Consider the following 25953-nt stretch of genomic DNA (forward strand, 5'->3'; position numbering starts at 1 on the left):
GTGGCAGGAAGGGGAGCGTGGGTCTCCGGAGCTCCGGGCAAAGCCGCCGGCCCCCGACCCGCGGAGGGCAGACCCTGGCAGGCAGCCCGCAGCCGCCGCGATTTCAGCCCTGGCCCGACCTACCGGCGGGGCCGGGACTCGAACCCGCGTCCCACACCAGTTCTCCACCCCCGAGGACCCCGTTTAGGTGCCCGCCGCGTTCGCCGGGCGGTGGCGCTCCGGCAGTGGGACGGCCCGCCCGGAAGCGGAAGTGGCGGCGTGGGTCCTGGCGCCGTTGCCGAGCGCCGGGCAGAGGCGCGGGTCCGCGGCGGCGGCTCCGTCCCGTCGCTATGAGCGCGGCCGGGCTGGTGTCTGCCACGCCGCCGGCCCCCACTCCGCCTGGGGCACCCGCCACCGCCATGCCCCCCGGCCCCGAGTACTACGAGGAGGAAGAGCTAGAGAGCGCCGAGGAGGAGGACGGCGAGCGGAGCGCTCGGGCCCGCGACTCCGACGAGGGTTGGTAGTGTGGCGGGCTGGGCCGCAGCGCGGTAGAAAGGAGCCGGGGGGCGGTTTGGTGCCTTGGGGGAGCGCGGGGGATGGAAGTGGGAAGTGGAGGTGCCTGGGGCTCATGGGGGGCGGTTGGGGGGCTCTCACGGGGCTGGTGAGTTGAAGGAGGGGACCGCTCTGCACACGGGGTGGAGGAGAGCGTTTGGGAAAGAAAGGCTTGGGTCGCGTTTGGTGGAGAAGGGGTCTGGAGCAGCAAGAAAATGCGAAAAAACCCAAGGGCCTGTTAGGTCGCAGGGGTTCCCTGTGGAAGAGTAGAAAGCAAAGCCGATGCAGAGGTGGGGTTGAAGTGGTTTCCCAAGTGAAGAAGAGGCAGTGAGGGGAAGGGAGAGCACTGGGGAGGTGGGGCTGAGCGTATGGGGCACAGGGTAAAAGAAGGGGAGAGGTCTGGTGTGCAGAACTGGGTTCTATTTCTGTGGTGTGAAGGGGCAAGGAGGCAGCTGAGTGTGGACAGAAGTTAGGGGGTGCGAGAGGGAGGAGGGGTTTTGTAGAAGGGCCAGGAAGGCTGTGGAGAAGAGGAAATGGAAGTGAACCCCAGAGTGTTCTGGGGTGTAGGATCCGTAAAATAACATACAAGGGAGGTGAAGAATGACCCTTGGCTGGTGCCTGTTGCTCTGTTCCCTGAAGTCTTCAATCACTCCTGGTACATTCACGAAGGAGGTGCCAGAGCCAAACCTGCAGATCCTTACAAAGGATGACAGTGTGCTGGTCGGCGTGGGGCCCTCCGTGGCTGCACCCAAGTAAACTGAGCATGGAAGTCCATTATGGTGACCTAGACATCTAGATATTTTTATTTCAGTTAAAACTTCCTGGTTTATGTTTGGTGTGTTGAATTTTATCTTAATACATGTATGCTTAAAGAGATTTTTTTCATAGTTTAAGAAAAATCTGAGGAATGTTTTATTTAAGGGACAGGTGCCCCCCCATCCATGCGTAGGGAATGCGGCTGCAGTTTAGGTTTACAGCTGCACACTGCCTACCGCAACTCCAGCCTGGAGATGCTGACCTCTCCCTGGGGAGGGAAGGTCATGAATTCTTGGCTACTCATATCTTACAAGCCTGAAAAGGCATAGCAGAAAACTAGCGGTCCCATACAGCTTTGATTTATTTATAGTTTATATTATCTGTTCATAAAATTGAGGCTATCTTTATGGTAATGCTGGTCTTTGTTGTGTATAAATGTTGAAGGACTTCCATGCAACGTGTGGCTGAGAAGTCAAGTTCAGATCGCATTAAGTGATTTTGTTATCTTTAGCGAGACCTTTGTGGTCAACCCTAACAGCATCTGGTCATAGTATTTTTGTTTTGGAGTGTTTCAGGTCAAGATGCAGAATCAGTTTTAGCTGTTTCAGTCATTGTCTTCCGTACAGTATATTATGTCATGGGCAAAACCATAGGAAGACCTCTCTGAAATGTTTTTCAGAGTCTTTAGACTGTTTCTGTCTCCCCTTTGCATGTGTGAGTGTTAATGTAGAACTTGTTGGCTTAAACTGGGAAGAAATTACCAGACTGTCTTAAGTTGAAATTGTTTAGACTTCATGTAAGCTGCCTTGCAAAACTATCAGTGGATTTACCTAGGTTCCGTTGCAGGGAAGAGATGAGATGGTTCATTTCACCTCTGAATTCATCTCTCCAGAGGCCTATCTGGTTGTGTATGTGAGGTTAAATTGCTTGTTTGGGGATTTTTTTAATTCGTTTGTTTCTTTGTTTTTAAATAATTTGCTACTTTGTTTTTTGGGGTTTTTTTGTTGTTTGTTTTAAAATACTACTTTAGCTTTAACAAGTCATTCTTTACCCAATTTAGACACGGAGGATGCCAGTGAAACTGACCTGGCAAAACACGAGGAAGAGGACTTTGTAGAGATGAAAGAACAGTAAGTAACTCATTCTAATAAAAAGTAAAGTAATGTTTTATTTACTTGGGTTTTGGGGGTTTTTTTGCATAAAACTTTGCAGTGTTTTGGGCCAAGATGGGAGTTTTTAAGTGCCTAGCCCAGTGCAGTAGCAAATGAGTCCATATACTTTATTTCTTCTCTCCTCAGTTACCTTTTCTGTTCTAGATGTGTTCAAGAAACTAGGCACTGCTGCCTTTTTGAACAAAGACATAGGTACAGGTTTCTGGGAGCAGCTGAGTTTTGCTCCAAATGAATCCCACTGCAGTCAGATCCTTTAAATAAGATAAGGATCTACTTCATATAAGCCAAGCAAAAAGTAAGATGCATATTAAAATCTTTTAAACAATAGGATGCTAGCCCTGTCCAAGATGACAGGCCTTTTGGAGGCTTGAAATAGTTTCCTTTGATGTTCAGGTTTATTTGCAGTATTTTGTACTCTTTCTTACTGGCAGAGACCTGTTTTTGTACAGGTCAGGAAGAGTTGGCCTGTGTTAAACCACAGATATGTGAGAAAGGAAATGCAAGTTTGCAACGGCGCCAGGAATAGACGTTGGGGTTTTTTTTTTCTAATGTCAAGATCTACTTGAGGAAATGCCTTCTGTTTTATAAGTAGGGAATTATTACACAAAGTGGCAGAATGGTTCTGTTGTAAAGTTTCTGGTGTCTGTAGATCTAAATGTCATTTTAGTTTTCAACATTTAAAAAAAAAATCCTATTTTACCTTGAACTATTTCAAAAATAGCTGGTTTGGGTGCATTGTAAAACCATTGGGGTGGCAGGGGTTTTAGACAGAATGATAACCTATCATTTGAGTAATATTTTTTTAGTTGTTGTTTGTTTCCTGAAGTAGTTCTGAAAAGTTTTTTTAATTCTGTGTAAACACGTTGTAACCTAAACAGATGGTGAAAATAATGTATGTTTGGTTTTCAAAGTAAAGTTGCGTGCTCTCTATCTTTGTAGGATGTATCAGGACAAACTGGCATCTCTGAAGAGACAATTGCAGCAATTGCAGGAAGGTAAGCTTTGAAGGGGATAGCTTTTTTTCTTCTGAACAATTTTCAGCACTTTTCAAAGGTCAGAGGAGGGTGAGGGGTTTGAAAGATGTAAGCAGCATCCTTCACTGAATGGTGGCTCTCGGTCATGCTGCTTAGTGGAAAATGTCGGCTGCTTTCCATCCTTTTTCCGTCCAAACACTTGTAGTCAAGCCTCTGTGTACTAAAGCATTCTTTAAAAGGAATAGTCAGCTTTCCGGGGGGAAGAAAAACCCAGGGAACGTGCTTATCAAAATTAGCAAACTAGAACTGTAGTTTTCTGACTTCAGATATTAGTATTTGTGTTTCAAGCGGTGTATGGCTCTTTGAGAAAGTTAATACTTGGAAAAAATAAAATTTCAATGGGAATCCACAATTTATTTCAACTAGGTACTCTTCAGGAATATCAGAAAAGAATGAAAAAGTTGGACCAGCAGTACAAAGAAAGGATACGAAATGCAGGTAAGCTGAAATTTCTTTCTAAAATGGTGTGTACAACTTAAATTAATGGGTTTTGTAACACCTAAAGAAAAATAGTGATAATTCTGTCCCTTTAAGGAACTTGCTGGAGCAAAAGGGTTCTTCTGGTTCCAGGGGTATAGTGTAGGATTTTCTTGAGAGTGCATGAAGTGTGACAGGATCTGTCTTGATTTTTTTTTTTTCTTTTCCTTCATCAACATTGTGTGATGACTGCCTACTGAACACCGACAACCAGGTTTAGTCTTCGTTTGTGTGAAACGGTGCAAGTAAAAATGAAACAATTTTTTCATCTGGCACCATGCCTCATCTACGGTCTCCCACTTTGGCTCATTCTTTTGTGCGACTTGTCTGAACCCTTCAGGTGCACTGTTCCTTTCAGTTTGCAGGAATGGAAAGTTAGGACTACATGCTTTCCCACAGATCTGTCTTGTGCCCTGGCACAATGAATGCAGAGGGTTTGCTACTGAAACTGTTATTTTGTATAGCTGTGGCATGGAATGGGCTGCCTGTACTTTTGTTCTGACACACTATTTCAGGAGCGAAGGCCCAAGTTAATTTTTTAAAGTGCCTAGCTCTCAGCCCTTCTGGGTAGCCTTTATTGTGTTACTGCAGAGAAATGGCTTGGAAGTCAGATCCGTGTGCTTGCCCTCCCTCTTTCTTGTTTGTTCTCTTTCCGGTAGGTTCTTATCTTGGATACTGAAGCAAGGCCTTTCATAGAAGCTATTATCTGGAAATAGGAAACATAGCTGTTCTTCCTTCAGAAAAGTTGGGTGAATTCTATAATGCCTGGGCTGTTATTCTGGGAAATACAACAGAGAGGCAGTGGCAGTTGTATGGTGGCTAACGTACTCCAACCTTTGCATACTATAAATTGTGACTTTGAGATGGTAAAGGATTTGCTTGAGGAGTTTAAGGAAATTGAACTATTTCTTGTTAACAGGAATCCGTCTTCTGAGATGAATTTCATGTAGTAATATAGGGTCGTTTTGATAAAATTAAGACTAACTGCAAACTTGTATTTTTGGCTGGCAAAGACCAGTGCTGCAGCAACATATTTCTTCCACAGGAGGGCAGATGGTGATAACTTTTAATTTTATGATAAAAAAAAATCCAACTGCCTAGTGCTACAGGAGGATGGTCTTTTATGTTTATTCTTTCCCTTGTTGAGGTTTGGGGTTTTTTTGTGAACTCACGGATATTAAAGCAACAGTTTAGATTTCTCTGTATTTGATTACCCCTGAAATACTGCTTCCATGCTCAATTGGTAGAGCCCTTTGCAAGCAAAAGGTTTGACTTTTATTGGGCAGTTATCTTTGGTATCTATTTTGTTGGGTTTTAAAATTATATATATTAAAAAAAAGCACAGTAGTACAGTGTTGCTCCAAAATGTATTTGAAGCCTGTGATCTTTACAGAAGTTTTTACTTTTTTGCCAAAGCTTAATACGCTGGTGAAATATGGTGACTTGAGGACTGATCAGATGTCTTAGTTTACTGTTCTTGCCGTACCTTGAGCGAAAGCTTTATTTTGGGCATTATGTCCTCCAGGAAACACAAGAAGGGTCTCATCCTGCTTAATTTCAAGTTGTGAGGAATTGCACAAATGTCAGTAGCAGGACTGTTTCACAGCCAAAAATCCATTCACCTCATCAATAGGTCTGACTTGAACTAATCATTGCCATGTGTTAGAACTTCACCTTCAGTGATACATAACAATTTTCTTGCTTGTTTTCTCAGGCATAAGCAGCCTGAAATCAGACACACATGAGTTAAGTAGATGAATCTTCTAAGAGCTGCAGAATTATTTCTGTACCAGTCATTGCTAAAATTGATGAAGTTGGCTTAAACTGTGAATTTTTGCCAGGCATGCATTCAGCTGTATGTTTCAAACTTCTATCTGGGAAGTTTGTATCTAGTATTAATTGATTGTAATTAAACTGGAAGGAAGATGGACTACGTGCTTAGTACTGCTGGGAATGGTAGCTGAACTGAGTGGATTGGAATGCTGCTGTGTAAGCTTTGCAAATCTGCTTGACGAAAACTTCCATTAACAGTGTATTTTTGTGGAATTTTTTCATAGTTACTTTATTTTCAGCGTAAAACTGCAAAGTGAGAGTAGAGGTTGGATGAGTACATACACTATTTAGTTCACTGCCTCTTGGCTGCAATATTCAATAACTTAAAACGTTAGAGAAGTCATTTTGCACATCTTTGAAGATAATAAATTAAGTCTTTCTTCTCTTCCAGAACTGTTCCTCCAGCTGGAAGTAAGTACTCTTAATTTATCAAAATACATATTATCTGGATGGAAGAGGTGTAAACCCTCTGTTTCATCAACTAGTGCTTATTTTCTCACAAGGATTAAAGAGACTTTCTTCCTGTAGTTCACTTCTCAAGTTTTTACACTTGAGATGTAGTACAACCTACTGTTGGTAGGTATTACTTCAAGTAGCTTCTGGACTTTGTCATTAAAATAGTATTAAAAGAAATATTTTGGGCTGCTGTATGCTGGCTACACTTGCCTTGTTTAAAAAGCTTAAGTTGATAAATGATAGTGCTGTGTTTAAATCTGAAGAGCTCTCTGCTTGAGACTTGATATGTTATGCAATGTTAAAATGGTTTTAAAAAATAATTAATTCTTTTGCCAATATTGTACTGCTTCCGTAGGCATTTGTAGATGTTTTTCTGGTGATTATGAATATTGATAATCTTTAGAACTGGCTACAGTTTTGAACTGAAAAGCTAATCAATACAGCAGTTGACAGAAGCTGTTGTGATATCATTAACTTGAGTCATTGGTTCCTTCGTTAACCTTTTTGTTCTTTTGGTTTGCACTAGACAGATCAGGTGGAAAAAAATTACGTCAAGGAAAAGAAGGCAGCAGCAAAGGAATTTGAAGATAAGAAAATTGAGCTTAAGGAAAATTTAATTGCAGAATTGGAAGAGAAAAAGAAGATGATTGAGAATGAAAAGCTAACCATGGAATTAACAGGAGGTAAAAACAAGATAGGCATCTGCCATTTGTCTTATCCACTCCGCTACTGCTTAGAAAAAAAGATAGAAGGGTAACGATGCTGGTTTAGACAGACAGCTAGTGTGAAGGCTTTAAAGCTTTCCAGATGCCAACAGATGTAGAACACATCTTAATGGAGAATAAAAATTCAGTGACCTGAATTACTAAGAGGTAATCAAAATAGTGGCAGTGAAGCAGCAGCATGCATAGGCTTTCTGACATGCAGGGAAAGGGACTTTAGTTCTTGTGATCTGGCAATAAAACTGAGATATGCCACAATATTGACCCAACCAGCAGTGCCAGGTTGTAAACTGTGTCCTTTGTTTCTCCAGTAATAAGTGTTCAAGAAGTTGAAGAAAGGCAAATGATAAAGGTTGAAATATGCTCCATAAAGCCAGAAAGATAGATTTTTGAGCTACATTTGTGTCCAGATACTGGAAAATGGACATTAAATGGACAGATTTCTTTCACGAGACCAGTTGGTACCCTTAGCGCCTTGGCAATGCTCTTTGCAGTAATTGACACAGGGGAGCTAAGCAGAGGGGTAATTAGCCTCCTTCACAAATTGTGTTGCTGTGATACTGAACCAAAAGTCTGATTTGATTGTCTTTTTGAGAGCAACTCCCTCACTGCGTGGACAGATGATGTTGGTTGTGTTGCTGAGGCCTGCCCATGAGTTAGACCTTTTATATCTTTCTTCTTCTACAGAAGTTATGTAAACTCATTATTTAATTAGTGTTCAGAAGCGAGAATTAAAACCTGTTTGGACATATTCAAGAGTGCTCTTGGCTTTGTACAAACTGTTAGTGCTAATCTGGTCTGGGAAACACCTTGAGGTATGTTGTTTACCTGATTTTTTTTTTTTAATTATGAAGTTTAGTTTGATCTTACAAACTGTACCTTAGCCTTAACTTTCCTATTGTTATCCTAAGCCTGTGTCTGTTCGCTACTGAGTTGGGATACAGTACTAATCTTGTAAGCAGATTTTCATTAGTGGAGCAGGATGTGACCTTGAGAAATCTGCGTACCAATGTTCTAGGAGTCTGAAGGAATCCAGTTTCTCTGTCAGTGAGACAACTCTTATCAGGATTCAGATTTGCAGAGTTAAAGGGAGACTGAGGAGGGGTAAAAAGAAATATTTAGTAGTCTGATTGGAGGACCAGGTTAAGCCTCTTCAGGGAACTGCGTCCCCCCATTTTGTTGTGTGTCCTGAGGAGATGAGCTGTTTCATCAAATACAACATGTAGGTAACTGTGGAGAAGAGATCCATTCTATGCGTGTTAGCCCTCCCTCATCTCCTTCCTTCCAGACAAGTGGAAATGCAATGGGATTTCTTCAGAAGTAAAAGATTTTGTTGTGAATGTGTGCTGGAGGCTAGGAAGTAAGAACACTGGGACCGATACTGACTTGATGGTTTTCAAAACCCATGGAAGTTCAGCGTATACAAGGATGCAAGTTAGCAGCCTGATGTGTAGGCTTGCCTGTGGGTGTTGGGAGCGTTGCAGTTCCGTTAGGTTGCAATAGCTGCCTCCTGTTCTGGAGTATTGTATAGTGTGGTTCTTAACTATTAAGTCTCATGCAAAACTGTGTTTCAGGTTAAATCCATTGGTGCTTTTTAGCAGCTCTTCAAAACTTCCTTTATAAAGTTTTCATGAATCAAGAATCTCAAAGTTCTTCAAATGTTTAACATTAAATGGAAGAATCTCAAACTGTTTTTCTGAAAACTTGTTTGGTGCCAACTTTCAGCTGACTTGTCACAATTTTAAGATACAGGATGCTAAGATAAAGAGAGAAGCAAATTAATCTCTGCCTTATTCATGTTTTAAGCAATATAGATAACAGCTCTGTGACAACTCATTTGAAACTAATTTTTAAAAAGGAGAAAAAGCCTTCTCGACTTGGCTGCATATTGCCTTGAGTAAGTGCTTCAAACCACTCTTCTGAGGCTCTTGTAAATCGGTCTTGACAGATGAGAAGAATGGCTTTTATCATAACATTTGTTCCCTTGATGTGCAGCGTGGTCATCCTTGTTCACCCTTGAGATAAGGAGAAAAGTAATTTGGTGTGTTTTGAAAGTGTGTAGCTGCGTAAGGTTTTAGTATCTAGAGGGAGCTAAAGAGGCTTCACGGACTTCAGTGCTACCTAGGATGTGATTCAGGTCTACTTAAAGATGAGCAAATAATTCCCAGCACATAGAAAGAGAAGAGAGGTGATGTGCTTAGCATTTAAGATGTGGTCTCTTGCTTGCCAGTTCGAGGTATCTTTGTAAATTAAGGAATGATTTGTGAGAGTTTGTCCCAAATGTCTCCAGGTAGTCTGAACCACTTTACTCAAACTGTAATTTTTGATAATTACTTGGTGATGACACTTGTGTTTCAATTTTAAACAGGTTTTTTCTTTTAGTGCATATGCTACAGTTTATTTCTTGTCAACTGCTGTTCTGCATGTTATTAATTAGGTTCATTTCATTAATCATAATTTGAAACATTTTTAGATAATCTGAATTTAAATACTATTTGTGTTTAAAATTGTTCCAGCAGACTTGTATAAGTCTTGAATGCAGTAATTATCTGTATTACTTTGACAAAGCTATTTTTACAGCTCAAAGACAAGAAAACGAGAGCAGTTGATTTGTAGCCGATGTTTTACATGTGATTAACTACCCCAGTTTTGTTAGCAAAGAACCCCATGAACTTTGCCTTTTAAATGATCTATGCAAAAGCAGATAGCATTAGCATTAAAGAAATTTGCCCTGAATCCTTTTAGCATCGTAATGCTTGTTACCTGTACCTGAAGGAGCTGTAAAATGCCCCCAAACCAACTGTGCCGCTTCCAGCCAAGGAAGGCTGTAACCATGGCATCGCAATGCTGTTGCTGAACAGTGACCCAGTATGAAGGAGAACTTGTATTTGTGGTCAGCAGTTTCACCTTGGATGCTGGAAGCTATCACCAAAAAAAAAAAAAAATCCAATTTTCTCTATGAAAGAGGAAAGATTATTTTCCTTGTGCCCTGTGTAGAAAGCTGCTGTATCTTACTCCTTTCCCTCTGGTCTTATCAGCTCTCCAACTTCATTACTCTACAGATTCAATGGAAGTGAAGCCTATTATGACAAGAAAACTGAGGCGACGACCAAATGATCCAGTTCCTATCCCAGACAAGAGGAGGAAACCTGCCCCTGATATCCTTTTACAGAGTCACGGGAGGGCTGTTGTATTTAAAGCCGGCGTGCTACCTGCATCTCTGTTGTGTTGTACAGGAAGGAAGATGAAATGAGGTGCTAGGATCAGATTTTAATCTAGGGAATATTGAAGCACAATTTGTCATGTGTAATGTGTGATAAACTAATATAACACAACCAGTCTTCAGAGATCCCTTGGTATCCTAACTGAAACTTCAGTGTTGTGAGAACTTACTTGATTTTATTTATTTTGTGAGAATAGTTTGAATTCTTCAGGCAATTTTTTTCACAAAGGAAAAACTTTAAAAGAACATTATATATAAATGCTGAGGTAATTGATTCCATAGATAGTAAATGGCTTTTTACATGAGCCAAAGCTTTTCTCATTTCAAGATGTGACAAAACATTTGCCAGAAAGATCATATTTGTCATATCAAACTAGTTTTTCCATTTCTGATAAAGGCTTCAGATCTCTAGTCCAGATGAAAAGACGAAAATCCATCTAGTTTTTATATATCACAAGAGAGAGAAAAACATGTATATGTAATCCTTCTCTTCTGCCTTGTTGCATGTTTCTTATAATTAAAATGTTCCTTGGCTTCTGGAAATATGTTTTTAGCTCCTGTGTGATGATAGGCACTTTTTCTACTTGTATATTAAATTCACCTGGAAAGGAAAGCAGTGATATTTGCTTTGCAGAGGCTTATTATTAGATTCCAAACTTGTATGGCTTAAATCAGATTAAAAAAACTTATCTTACAACTTTGGAGTGACTCACATTTTCTGAAGGCAATATCAAAACTTGAACTTGAGTTCATGCAGGATGGTCACGAGCATCTCCAGTTTTAATTAACCTCTTTCTGGTTGGAGATTCTGTTTGCTCTTTCAGGGGAAAAAATAATCTATTTATTAGTGCCCGTATCGCATCCAAAATAAATGAGTTTCATAGTGAACATGACCTACTAATTGAGCATGATACGGCAACCACAGTATGAAACTACCTGCCTCCTCACTGGGGAGAGGATTAAAGTCCATCAGAACCAAAATCCTTAAAATGCAGCCTAGCAGTTGTTAACTTTAGTTTAATACTTTGAATACTTTCGACTTAACAGCTGTTTTGAAGAAACACTGTAGATTAAAGCTGGAGACAGGGTCTGCTGCTTTGTCTGGGTATTGTTTTCCTTCTGTGAATGTAGGTTTTTCTTGTGTGGGAATGAGGAGGAGTAGTAGAAAAGGGAAGTAGGAAGACGCGATTGTGAAACTGCATAAAATGACAGTGAAGCTCTAGTAAGGACGCAATATTAGAGTAAGGGATATTGTATCCTTACTCAGAATTTCTCTGAACTTCTGTGTTATGAGATTCTTGGTTTTGTTTTCAGGTGAATGGTAGGCTTTTATTTATCCTCATCCACACAAGGATGAGTTTTGTGCCTTTGGCCTTATTTTCTGGGGGTTTTTTGAGGTGGGTTTTTTTTGTGTGAGTTTCTCCTCTCTTCTCCCTGTCTCTCTATTCCTGCTTACTAAGTTGCAAAAGGCTGACTTCTCCTAGGTTTGGGTGGAATTCAGCTTCACTGTACAAAATCAGAAGCAAGTCTGTTGTGTTTCATCTTCCAGATTGTTCTCTACAGAAAGGCAAGATGAAAAATACTGAAAGCGCTAGTGTTTGATGCCTTCGTGAAGTAAATGTCAATGCACTAAAGGCTTTTCATTGATAGTTATGTCTGAGTAAGTTAAAATGATTTTGCACTCTTACTTGCTGCTAAATGTAAGGCTCTGTGGAGATGAACTTAATACAAGTATGACACTTATTAAAAGTATATGCAACTTTATAGAGACCTTTTGGCTTACATTTAGTCAAGCAAAATGTCATCGAGCTTTAATTTTTAGCCTTGCTTGTCAAGAGCTTATGAGAACCTTAATTCTGTGTACCTCAGCTAAATTATTTGTTGACTGATGAGCAAATAATGGAGGACCTGAGAACACTGAATAAGGTAGGGATTATTGCTTGATCTGTATTTCTTTGTTTTAAAAAGAAAGCTAATGCTTTCCCCTGAAGAGAACAGAGCGCTCTGGTTTATGTTCCTCTTTGAGATGCGGGACTATTTCATCCCAGTAGGCTTTCTGAAGTAGCACAATAAAAGACTTAGCAAGATGGTATCTCCTCCCTTTTATTTTAATAGGTTTAATTAACCCAATTAAAATGACTGTCACCTGAAAATGTTACCTTTTGTCTGAACCAAGTGATGAGCTATCTCAAGGAGTTTCTTTCTTCCTCCGCATGGCTGAACAGATGTTAACATGTCTTTCTGTGAGATTACAGGCTGCCTCTGGTTTAGACTGTAGTGTGGGTGGTGGTTTTTAGGGTTTGGGGATTTTTTTTCTCCCCGCTGTCATAATACTTGAGCAAACTGGACAGGGTGCACTGTGTATGTTTACAGTTTTTCTACATTTGATTAACCTATTGCTTTCTCGCTAAACACTTAAAGGCTTGTCTAATTCCTTATAATAGAGGCTGCTCATTAAGGCTTTTGAGGATGATAGTGGGGCATGTTTTTTGTGCCAGCTGTTGAGGTGTCCCTAATGATTTATCTCCTGTATTATGTGTACCTTCAGAAATGTTGGATCATGTTCAAAAAGCTATTGTGTTAGATGGGTTTGATTTTGACTTTAGTGGATTATCTGGACGCTCTCAAGTTCAGTTTGTAGACCTGTTGTATCATGATACTGATTATCTACACCTTTGGCAGTGTACGGCCTGCTGTTCTGGTTATGTGTTATGCCACTTAACACTACATTTAGAAAAGAACTACTTAGAGTATGGAAAGTAAGACTATCTGAAATTATTACTGCAGACTTTTGTGGCTCATGTCAGCTCTCTAACGCTTCTTTGCTCTCTTTCCATGTAGCTTAAATCACCCAAGAGACCAGGTGAGTTAACGGTTCCATTGGAACTTGTTCAGTCATGCTGTTTTGAACAGAGAATTCTATTGTAGACTTTTCGACTGTGTAATTTGACTGTATAATTATTTTGACTGTGTAATTGCTGTTCTTTGTGGAGCTGCTGTGGCAAATGGGTGCTGTGTGGAGTCTCTGCGTCTGTTCAGAAGTTTGTCAGGGATGGGAAGGGAGGCATGCACATCTTTGGCTGAAATATTTGGGCATGGGACAATCTTAACTGTGTAACAAGGTTTTTTCTTTATATTCAGATGGATCTGGGCAGCTTGCCTGCTTGTCAGGTAGATGGAGGGATTGAGAACTTACGGGTTTATGCCTCCAGCTCTCTAGATGTATCTATACATGTTATTTCAAGACAGAGTGGTACTAAGCTGCCTAAGTAATTCTGACCTTTTTTAACTACTTTAGAATTAGAACAAAATCAAGGACGTATTGTCTATCACCTACTTATCAATATTTTTTCAGATAAATTTTATATTTCAGTGAATATTATATACTCAAGGCAGAGGTTGAATTATTTGTCCCAATAGAGAATATTTTTCTGATGGAAATTTGAGTTTGTAGATTTCTGTGCTTGTTATTTCTGCTTAATATGACCTTATTAATTGCAATTCTGCTGTCAGATGTGCTGCTATGTGGTGGACACATGCTGATCTTTAAACACACTCTCTCTCCTGTTCTCAGCCTCTCCCTCCTCTCCCGAACACCTCCCAGCTACACCAGCAGAGTCGCCAGCACAGCGGTTTGAAGCCCGGATAGAAGATGGAAAACTCTACTACGATAAGAGATGGTAAGTCCCAGTAAATTTCTGTTTTAATTAGTCTGAGTGTTGTGTAGCAAGGAGACCAAGACTGCAGAGAGAAATTGCTTTGATAAAAGAATTTGAGGACAAAATGTTTTTGGGGGGCAGTTAGCCACTTCCTCCAAGGACTAATCATTGCGACTTTGGTAAATCAGAAGTGATAGTGGAGTGCTTAGACCTCATAGTACTTAGTGGAGTACTTAGACCTTTCAGAAGTAACTACTGGCTCAAATAAAAGACTTAAATCTTTTCTGTGGGAGTCAGTTGTGCACACTGTGACTCTTGGGAAACATTTTTGTCAAACCTAATGTTAAGTAAGAGAGCCAACAGCGGCCGCAGTGTGACAGCTGTGATGTGGGTCAGGTAGGGTACAGATACTCTGCGATTGCAGGTATGGTGGTGTCAACAGTATTCTGGTTTTGTAGAACACCAGCTCATCATTCCACAAGGTGGCGGAAGAAATGTTGTACGTCACATGAGCAGAATGAAAAATGTTTCTAATAAGAAATCCAAATAACCTTTAAAGATCAAACCCACATGGGAGAAGCAGCTTCAGAATTGCTGATTGGATTTAGCTCTGTTAAGTTTTATGGGCGTATAGCTGTGCAAGTCTCGCAAAACACAAGGAAAATAATAAATTTTGCAGAGAAATCTTAGTAGGTCTTAAACTTAATCTGAGACACATGCAAAACTGGATAATCAAGGGGGCGATCTAGTACTACTTGAGCAGAAAGCAATTTTCAAGTCGTATGCTTATTTGTAGCCTACTTTGGTGTTCTGGTGGCTCAAAATAACAAGTGACACAGTTGTAATTTTATCATGGAAAATGATAGGCGTGAAGCTTGTTTTCTACACAACAGCCACCTTGTACAGTTGGTCAGTTTTTCCTTCTGCTAGTCTTCTGACAGTGAAGTTTCATCAAGGGTTCAATATATACCACTCTGATAAAAGCTGCTGCCTGGAGCTTGAACTTCATGAAGCATAAAGCAGACATGAACTGAAAAGGCTACTTGTCGTTTCACAAATTCACGAAGTTCCTTTTTTGCTTTCATAATTTTTTTTGTGTAAGGTGACTATCCTCTAGGATATATGTGGATGAATAAACTGTTCTTTAGAATTTTTAAGCCTGTGGAGTACTGTAAAGTGTTGCATAAGTAAAAAAAAAATTTAAAAAAATGATGGGATCTGGAATAATCTGTCAGTAAAGCGCCCACCAAATCTAAACCTGGAAGAGCTTTGGTGAGCCCAGATGAATCTGTCAGAAACACAAGCTCTCTTTGAAAGATATCTAGTTGGGACATAAAACACTAATGGACATTTTCATCTTGCTAAATTCAGTTGTCAGGGGGGTCTCACTGTCAGGAATTCCAGCTGTTGCCTTTCCTGTCTTCCTTGTTCTTACGCTGTTTTAAGAGAAGTATTTTACATTTTTTGGCTGTAATAATCCTACTCAGATTTTTTGATTGATAGTAATAGTACTTGTGTAAAGTAGCTGGTATTTTAAAATAATGAAGTAACTCTTGATAGTGGGAGGGTAATTTTATCTAAGGTGTATTGAGGCTGTAGCCCAGAAATAATAAAAGTGACAGCTCAGGAGTGACTGCTTTCTGTGTTGCCTGACAGCAGCCATGAAGGACCATTATCTCAAAATAGTGAATGTTTAAGGCTAGTAATGGACTCCCTCAGTTCTTGCAGAGGCGTTTCACAAACCTGTCTCCGAAGTGGAGACTTTGTATAGGGAGTTTCAGATGGATGTGGAATTAGACTTCAGGTTTTTTATCCTCAGTCAATTTGCTCCATGCCCCCCCATCAGTTCCTAAAATACAGTTCACTGTATAACAACCATCTTTTTGCTTTTAGCTTTGTATACAATAATGCAGAGTGATTTCTTTCAATCTTCTGATGGAGATACAGTTGAAAATCTTGGCCTTTCAGCAAAATATTTTGTAGCAGAAAGTGGTATTATTTCTGCTTACCTCACTTGTCAGTATTGTGGTGTATTTTCCCTGCTGCAAAAGGAAATGATGTTTGGCACTTTCCTTCTCTTGGAAGCCAACTTAAATTCCATTGCATTTTTCCATCTGAGGTGTTTTCCTCAGTTCTACCTCTGTGGGTATATAAATTCAGCAAAAGGCTGCGACATGAACTTGTAACTGAGATGTACCAGGCTACTGTGCCTTCAGCTCACCAGTCTCTCTGTGTGCATGGAGCATGAGACAGTTGAGACAACTCTTCAGTGAAAAAGTGCTGAACTAACTTGTTACCTCCTTTTCTGTGCACAGTTAATATAGATTTACTGATGGATGGTAACTTGTGATGTGAAATCCAGGGGCTGAAGCAGCTTCATGTAAGTCATTAGCTTTGGAATTCACTGATAATCAAAAATTGGAAGAAACAGCTTTGGAAAAATTATTTCATTATCTGTGCAGGCACAGATATCACTTGAGAGTTGTTGTTTGCAGTGGTATCTTCTGCACTTGGAAGTTTGTGCGCTGATTCAGTCAAGATCATCAATTCTCCTTGCTTAAGTACTCACAGCATGGCATGGTAGGATGCTGTTGGACTGAGAATTTTATGTCTTGTCTTAGTGAGGTCTGGTTTGTAGTAGCTTATACTGTTCCTTTGTGTCAATTAATGATCATCTGAGCTCAGTAAACTGAGATTTTGGGCTCAGATCGTTGCTGCTATTACATTGCCCTGGAACTCACTGACATCCTTTCTGTTAAAATGAGGGAGAAAGAATTATGGTTGGGCACAAGTGTCTAAAGGTTGCAGAACTTGAACTTTTTCTTATTACCTCACTCAAAGCTGACACTATCAATTCTTGTTACTGGCAAGCAGCATCAAAGTTCTGAGTGTGTGAGCCAGTAGGAGGAGATGATGGAATAAACTATTGGAAGACTTCCATATTTACAGTATGGTTATTGTAGAAAGAACTGTAAAGATTATGCAAATCCATGCATTTTGGCAAATGGCTGTCAGCCAATCAGACTGCAGGGGGCTGCATACTGAGTAGCTGCCGGGGGAATCTCTGTGCAGTCATTCTGCAACTTGGATTGCCCGGTTAAATATGAAGCACATCATGATTACAGTAAAGGTGGAAATATAGTTCTGCTTTTATAACTATAAACCATTTTGGTACTCTCTTGATTAAGATTACTTAATTACAAATAATCTGTTTCAGTATAATTAATTCTGCCTATGGAACTCTCCTAGGCAGAATAAACAGAAACTGGGGAGTTTTGCCTAACGTGCTTTGCAGCACTTACCAGGAGCATGGTCTGCGAAGAAGGCAAGATCATGACATCAAGCAATTCAGAGTTATGAGTTTTGAAGTTTTTGTTTTGTTTCATACAAAATGCACTAAGAAAAATATATAGTATGACTAAAATATGATCTAAAAGGGGAAAAAATGGATGTGCTTAGACACGACCTCCTTATGGCAGGTATGTACAGCTTCTTACGGACTCAGTTACCCATCACTTACCATTTTGGGTATTTTCACAAAATAAGACAGTATTAGTAATTTGAGGTCTCTGTTTAAACAATAAATAGATGGCACTGAGTACAATTCACTTTGTTGGTGCACTACTAATTTTATATTGGGGAATATGAATAACTTTTTAGTATCTGTGATTTGCTCTGTCACATTTTATCAGGCATAATATGGAGTTGCCTTCTAAAATCCATCCTGTGTCTGAAAAGTGAAATTAACTCTTGAAACCTGGGCTTTTTGTCAGTCAGTGTTCTCCTGTCTTGTGGCTCGGTGCTCTGCCCCTCCCTCTTTCAGATGTGAAATCTGTTTACAGTAATCTGCGTACAGAATTGAAGGTGGATTGAGGAAGCTTTATGCATTCTGAAGCATCATTTAAATGCAAAGTGTGTGTGTAGAATCAGACCACCCCCTGCGTTGGTGAAGATGAGGAAAGTGGCGTGGAAAGACAGACTTCATATTTACTGTATCCAAATGCTTGTACAATCCTAGCCTGATCCATCATATTACTATTTCTTTTCTCAGTCTTTGGTTTCATGTGTTTCCTTTTATTTATTTTCTTTTTGCAGGTACCATAAGAGCCAGGCTATTTACCTGGAGTCTAAAGAGAACACTAAGATCAGCTGCGTGATCAGTTCTGTGGGTGCCAACGAGGTAGTGAGCTGCTTTGTTTGTTTTTCATGGGAGTGGGGAAAGCCGTGGGTCAGCGTAGGCAGGCATGTAGCTGTCTAGTAAGGGCTAAGAGAAAATCAGTGTTACGTTCAGAAAAAATGGGGAGAACTGACACATTGCATCTCATCGGCACTGCATTCGTAAGGACCGTTTCCATTATTTCAAGAACATACATACAGTTGTTATTAATGAAAAATCTAAAAAAAAAAAAAAAAAAAATCCCATTGGGAATCCAGAAGATGATGAGGAAAAATTTTGTCACCAAATCTAGTTGTTACAAGAGGAGAAGATTCTTCCTGCTCAGTGCCTCAAGCAATACATCAGCTGGGCAAAGGGAGCGGTTTCTTCTTTGTAGACTCCAGACACTTCAAGGAAAGAAGCCATAGACTTGAATGCACTTCTCTTTAATCAGCCAATAAAATAACTTTAATTTGTTTTGGCAGCTAAGGGAAAATGTTTTATTTTCAACAAAATGAGTTGCATATGGGATATGCTTTGTATCACAACTGTTCTTTCAATAACAGTTGTTACGCTCAACGGTTGGTTATTTAGATAAAGTAGTAGTAGTGTGCTAATGGATGCATTAAAAATATAGTACTGCTAATTTGATTAAAGTTATTGCTGGTAACTTATAGCATTTAAACTCAATCTTTTGGGAGTATCTTACCTGAAACCTGAAAGAAATGCAATCCATTAATTCTAGTTGCATGAATTCCACTTAAGTGAGACAATAGGTTTTGTTTTAGTTTTGTGAGGGGTTTTTGAGAGAGGCTGGGGAGGAGGCATGGCAGTTGTTTGCCCTGTGATGGTTCGTTGCAACAATATAAGGCCAAGGGAGATAAGTATGTAACAGAATACTGAAATGAGAAGATGTTCTCTTGGGAGCACGATGTGCACGTTTCGGATTTCATCACACATTTGAAAGCGTGGTTGCCAAATTGTGATCTTACTAGGTCCTGCTTGAATTTAGAAGCCGGAAGGCAGACCTAGATTTGAGGTGTCTAGCTGTAGACTGGAGTCAAAAGCTGAGAGCATTTCTGAAGGAAGTCAAGGTATTCAAAGGAATTTTACTGAAAAGATTTGCAGAGTGTCTCCCCACCAGCATTTCCATTAATGCTCAAAGTGAAAAGACATGGCTAAGAAATGTCAGAGATGTTATGGCATACAGTTTGCCTTCTTGTGGCTGGGGGAAGGAAGTAGTTAACAGTGTATCAGAGGCATCTTTCTTCGTATGAAGGTCTAAATCAGTTTTCTTATACTGGATTTGAATTTTGTAATTGGCTATGGGCCTCTCCAACACAGTCTGAGCTGTGATAATCCCCCTTAAATAACAAACAAAAAATATCTTCCCAGGCCCAAATTCTTTAAAAATTGGTGATGTGTTTAGATCTAACAGAAAATATTTCTGTTACTTTCGATGTGATTTTTCTTAGAAACTGTGCATCAGATACTGCATTGGTGGAAATCATTGGCCAAGTGCATGGAACCAATTCAATCATTTGCCTTTTGACAACAATAAACTCTTCAGCATGTGGGGAAAGCTTTTTTTCATTCCCACAAGTTCATTCAGCAATCTGTTGGTTGGAAGTTGAAAAAAGGAGGAAGCTTATTTCTCGGTTACAGTCTAGGAATAAAAGAAATTCACAGAGGGATTTGGTTGTTTCTATTCACTGTCTCCTTCAGATCTTTGGAATTAATAGATGTTATCTTATTGCAAAAATACATTGTATGTCTAAAAGATCAGTTTTAAGTTCAGAATATGTCTTGATGCTTTTATTTTTCTGAACTGTGTGGCACATTTTAGTGTTAATAAGTAATTTCACTATTCTGGTCACTTAAAACTGAATTTTGATTTTTCCCCCAAATGGAACTTAACAAATACGTTCTACCACAACATGATGGAATGGTGTAAAACTGTACATGTTTGTCCTGTATGGTTGCTCAGATTATTAATTTTATTTTATATTGAGGGCTTCTGATTGTAAAGTCAATTTATAATTAAAATAATAGTGTTAAGTCCATCTACCATGCCAGGCCTGTAGCTAATATGATACCTTAAGAAAAAAAAAGTGTTGGATAAATTGCATGCCAGCACTAACTTTATAGTCCTTTGCAGGAGGCAATATTGTATCCTAAAATACTCCAGTACTAAGAGCTGGATAACTCTTATTTTCCATGCTTTTATTTAAATATGTTTAAATGCATTAGAATGATAAAATGCAGAGGAGTCTTGCTCAGATTTGATTTTTAAAGTTACAGGTATTTGGGTTTAAACTTCTTGAAAGTGATTTTTTTTCCTTTTAAATTCTGAGTGGCTGCCTCCATGGAAGTTATTTGTCCTTTGAAACATACTGAATATCGCAAGTTATGTGAATTCTTCCATGCAGGTGTTTAAAAAAGAAACCCTTTTATCTTCAGACACAATTTATTTAATACATTGTGAGAAATGCTTCACTGAACAAAATCAGAATAAGCTTTTCATTCGACTAACAGTTACTTGTCTGGGCAAATCCCAGGATAGATAATTTTATGATCTGTGGATCTAGAGAGAATTATTCTTGATTAGGTGAAGCTTAATGCCAGAGTTCTGTTGTGAACTGTAGCAGAAGGAAACTTAACTTTCCTGATGATGCTTGGAAAGAGTAATTGTTCTTGGTGACTGTTTTGAGCAGGAAGTTAAGGTGCTAAAGTTAGAAATTCGTTTTCTACTCAGGTTGCGAATGCCTAATGCAGGGAGGGAGAAGGGATTAAGCTAAATCCTCTGTACACCCTGAGTAACAGATGTTCAGATCTGACAATAAGAATACCTGGACTTACTTGTCTGCGTATTGCTTACTGTGGGTTTTCCCTTTTTCTCCCCAATATATCTCCTCGCCCCCTTTTTTTTCTTTCATGCAGATCTGGGTGAGGAAAACCAGTGACAGCACAAAGATGAGAATCTACCTGGGACAGCTGCAGCGAGGTGTCTTTGTGATTCGTCGACGATCAGCAGCATGACTGTGTGCTCTTCCTTGGTCTTTTTTTTTTTTTTAACTGATAGACAAACCTCTAACGGGGAATGGCAGTCTGTTCACTCATCTTAGCAGCAGAGAACTCTGTCATGACCTTTTACGAGACAGTTTGTGGCTGGCCACATAATCCCCCATAGTCCTTAAATCTTTAGTGATACCCAAGCACTGCCCTGGACTATCTCCGGATTTTGCATCAAGCTTCTGTATGCTCTCTTTACATTTTGGGTGACTATTTAAGAAGACTTTGCATCATACTGTTTTCATCGTTGTTTCATGGTGCATAGATGGGACTCATATGTGGAAAAGAACGTAACATTTGTTTTGAATCAGACCAATGGAAGAAGCTTTGCTTGTCAAGACCTGAGGTTATTTGTTCTTTTTGGTTTTGTTTTCCTGCAAGGCTCAGATGTTGGGCAAAAGGAGATTAATCTTGCCAGCTTTCAGCTGCAGCCAAGATGCATCTGCAATACCTGGTATATGACATCAGCTTTATTGGATGAACTGTTTAAAGACTTGAGCATTGAGGCTTTTTTTAGGAAAGTGTGAACAGCTTAGAAACTGCTGAAAATCCAGTTGATTTTAATGTAGTTAAGCAGTCACACGTGGTTAATCAGAAGCTTCCGTTTCTCCTCACATTAAAAAACCCTTCAATGAACAAGCCAAGAGTATGTCTGTTTGCTGAAGTCCATTTCCTGAAATAGGCGGATGAGTATAAACCAAAGGATTAATTAACTGGACTTTGCTGATAGCGAGACTATGTGACTGATAGGTTTGAGTATAACCACCCATATGCGTAGAGAGGTGAAAGGTAAATTTCTCTTTCTTCACTGATGCTTTAGAGTAATGGGTCACACTGGAATCCTGCGGACAGAAGATACCTATCCGTTGTATCTTCCAAAGAAGCCTGGTGCAGAGTAGAAAGTGGCGTTGACATGCTCTGAGCGTATAGCTGAGATATTCATTCCCTAAAATGTCACAGAAAGGTTTCCCTTTGAAGGGTATTTTAATTGCTGGAGATAACACTGGGTTTCTACACTTGCCGTCCAACAGCACAAGTGAAAATGCTCAAGTGGTGATATTAATATACTCCCTTCCAAGATGTTTAAAGATCTGACTCTGGCATTCCTTTATTATTCCTAGTCTTTTGCTGATGGCTGAAACCACCGATACCATGTGTGACTGCGCTGGCCTGAACTGCACAGTGCGCTGGCAACCCTGTCAGATCTTTGCCTTCTGTGCAAAAGAACTTTGTGCTCCTTTTGAATTACTGGACAAAAAGTTGTAATTTCTGCCTTTATCGTTATCTGTCACTTTGAGGCATCTTTTTGTTTTTGCTTTTGAACTGCCTTCTTGTTCAGCATCAGTCTAGCCTTTCTTTCGTATCTGGATAAATGGAGTATTTTAAATGACTGTTTCCATTTCGTTTACTTACTGCAGTTGGGTGGCAGTCACATCCCGATAACTGATGTACGTACGTGGCTCTGGAGTGGAGTGTTATGGCTGAGTTTCTGATGTGTTGCCTTTGTGGCCGAGACACCTATTTTTACTGTGTTTAGAGTTTCAACCGGATCTGGAGCCTTGGCGAGGAAAGGAGAAGGGTGTCTGTTTCCCACCCCTTGAAAATGTGCCATCTTTGCCGCAGCGTTAGTCAGGTGGAAAGCGGCAGGCTGTATTTTGTCAAGTTAACAGCGTACTTAATATAACTTAGCATTCTCTGCACGTGTGACAGGTTTTTAATAAGGTGATGATGTACCAAACAGGATTTGTCACTGAGCCTTAAAACGAACATCGTAGTTCTTATAATAAAAAGTGCTAAGTAAATAGCAGGATTTATTTCCTACCTATGTCATTTTATCAATATCTATATTTGTGGAAAGAGCTGGCAACTTTAGTTCAATTTTGGGGCAATATCTTGCCAACCTGCTAAGAGCAGGTGATCTCTGCTGCTGTGATGTTACCTGTTTTGGGGTAACTTTTAAAGGTATTGGTAGAAGTGTGGAAGTGCAGCAGCTCAGAGCCAGGTGTGGTATAGGTGCAGATTGTGTAAGCTTAATTATATAGCTTCAACACTGCATCTTAATCTGAATCAACATCATCTGCTCACCATCCCTGTTCCTTGGCAGAAGGGAGGAAAGAATAGCTGCTCTCGCAGCCAAAAGCCTGTCTTCCATCAGCTGTGGCCTTATATTGCAGGGGGTGAGGGGTGTGTGATGGGATGGGACACACATTTCCAGTTCACACCTTCAGAATTTGGCATAGTCTTCTGGAAAATACCTGTGGGACTGTTCCACCATCTCCCTCTTCTGTAATTCCCCTCTGGATGCTCTGCTGTGCTGAGAAAGTTACTGTGATCATGAGTCGTCATGCGTTGTTGCAGATAAGGAGTTTAGCTTTGGACTGCAAGTTGTGAAAAACAAACTGAGAAAGAATGAGGACAGTCAGCATTCGGGGTGGGAAGGAAGAAATTTAAGTCTACTGCAGTATTGCTGGGGAGATGGGTTATGTAAACTGATCCTGATTGCAGGCAGGGAAGTTGTCAAAACTTGATCTCAAGCTCTTACTCTGCTCTTTCACGCCAATCTTGGACCTCCAGGAAGGATGTGCGAGGTTTGTACAACTGAGTTCCCTGCCCGTTGCTGATTTCCAGGTGCCCCTGGATCAACCTTTGAACTATAATTTCTGCTTTTCCCAGAGGCTTCTAACGCTCTTTGCTCAAATTTAACTGCTACGCTGAAGGTATTTTATTTTTAAGTCTACTTCATCTTTAGTTTCTTATTTTAATGAAGTTAGTCTTGCAGTAGTTGATGACCATAAGAAGGAGATCTGTCTCCTCTTAACAAAGTACGTGAATATTGTATCCCGTTTTTTCAAGCAGGCTGTTGTGTAATGGCCTGTGCCATTTACAAGGCTGATAAAAATGCAGTGCCTTATTGTGCACTCGGGGAAGCAGTACATTTTTTTGAATCCTAGAAGGACGCTCAGAATGCGTTCTGGCGAGGATGAGGCATGTGGAGATCAGGAGTATAGATGTTGGCTGTAGAAATGAAGATTTCCTGCCACTGGTTGGAAAAATAGATGAGTTACTTGGAGATGGACAAGGTCTTGCTTAAATTCTAAGAGAAAATTGGCTTTTCTGTCTGCTCTTTGACTGTCTAACATCAGTCTTGAAGAATTCAAACCCTCAGTGAACAGAAATGGCTTTGCTACAGTTATGAAAAGATTTAATCCTCATTATGTACAGCATTTAAAGTGAATTTAAGAAATGGGTTTAACTCCTGGTTATAGTAATTTTAAAGAAAGCTGAACCTTCTGCCAAAAATAGACTTTTATTGAGGGTTAAATTATAGTTGGCTGTTGACTTGCATTAAGCAGGTTTTGCATTGCCCTGAGAAATGGACTGTGATGTTGATTGAGGGTAAATTAAAAAAAAGATTTGCCCCCCAGCCATCAGATGTTCAGATGTTCCATTTGAACGGGAAGCCCCATCAGTGAACCAACTTCCAGTGGCTTTTTGACATCAGACTCTGAAAGGTTTCTCCAGAGGCTTTTTCCTAGAATGAATGTTAATAAAAGAAATTATCTTTTTTAGCTCATGTGCTTTGTCTGGAATTTTGTAAAGAGACAAAATGATTTAATGGCAGAAGTCTTGTTTGCAATTTTTTTGTGCATTTCTGGGGAACTTAGGGGAATCAAGCCTAAAAGAGCAAGAAATTGCTGTGACCCTTGTTAATAACTGAGATTCTGCCTCTTTCAGAAAAAGAAAAATTAAAACACCTTTTTGATTCTTGTTCCACAAGCAAATAGCAAATGCTAAATGATTAATAAAATCAGAATGGGTGTCTAAGGTTTGCTGTTACAGGTTTTAGTTTGTCCAATTCTAAACCGAAAAAATGAATATATTTTGAAGTATTTAGAAAACAAAAGAAGGAATGTTTCCATTTTTTAATGATTTATTGAAAGCCTATTGTCACTGAAACTTCACATTTCATTCAGTTAAAGAATTCCACTATTTTAACATTAGGCTGAATTTGGGAAACACCTTTAACATCAGCTCAAACTTTTGGGATGCCAAAATCTCTTGTCTAATATTGAAGTACCCGTCTCTTTACAATGAAGTGAATGCTGGTATTTAAATTCCTCCTTTTTATGCAAGGGTGCTTTTCTGTAATCTATAATTGACTTCAGTTTAGTTAATAGATATGCATAAAGACCTGTTTGGGTTTATATTATTTAGCTGAGAGTCAAAATAAACCCCACAAAAGGCTTTGGGGTGTTTTTTCTTTCTGATGAGATGTTAACAAGTAGGGGAAGGGAAAGAGTAGCTCAGAGAAACCTTGTACCCTGGAACCAAAACTGAAATAACATTTAGGTGACCAAAGACAAATGCAAAGTACTTTTGGTGGTGTATATCTAAGCAGGACGGGCGTCTGAACTCCCCTTGTAGAAATGAGATGCTGAACAGCAGTGCGGAAAGAGTTCCTTAAGCCTCGGGATGTAGAATAGCAATGCTTTGAGCAAAGCAAGTTTGGGCTTTGGAACCAAGAGATCGAACCTGCCAGCAACAGCTGCTCATTTATTTAATCAATCTTAAATTTGAAACCCATCAGTTGCCCCGTATGCCTCGGGTAGCTTTGTCATTTTTCATTGAGTTCTAATTTGCGACTATGTGTTCTGTCCCAAATCTTGAGAAGAAAAAAAAAAAAATCAGAGTAGTGATGACAGAGACATTTTTTTCATTTCACTTTATTAACAGGATTCTTTTGACAGTGGTGATTGCCTGCAAATCTCTATTTCAATGGCTATCCTAATTAATGAAAGCTAAATATGAAAATAAATACAAATGCAAATCAAGGTTAAAGTCGGTGTCTTAAATCCAGGTTT

At 39.7% G+C, this 25953-nt stretch overlaps 1 protein-coding gene across 1 annotated transcript; it reads left to right on the forward strand.

Annotated features, from left to right (window-relative positions):
* The first annotated feature begins 259 nt into the window (after positions 1-259).
* Positions 260-22478, forward strand: SUDS3 (SDS3 homolog, SIN3A corepressor complex component). Its single transcript, XM_054844271.1, has 12 exons — positions 260-495; positions 2348-2417; positions 3399-3454; positions 3860-3931; positions 6195-6214; positions 6786-6942; positions 10044-10139; positions 12069-12130; positions 13046-13067; positions 13779-13884; positions 17959-18043; positions 20960-22478. The coding sequence occupies exons 1-12, from the start codon at positions 330-332 to the stop codon at positions 21056-21058; spliced, it is 1011 nt and encodes a 336-aa protein (XP_054700246.1). The 5' UTR covers positions 260-329; the 3' UTR covers positions 21059-22478.
* The last annotated feature ends 3475 nt before the right edge of the window (positions 22479-25953 follow it).

The sequence above is a fragment of the Grus americana genome, chromosome 16 (genome assembly GCF_028858705.1).
Source record: "Grus americana isolate bGruAme1 chromosome 16, bGruAme1.mat, whole genome shotgun sequence".
In the NCBI taxonomy this organism is placed as follows: domain Eukaryota; kingdom Metazoa; phylum Chordata; class Aves; order Gruiformes; family Gruidae; genus Grus; species Grus americana.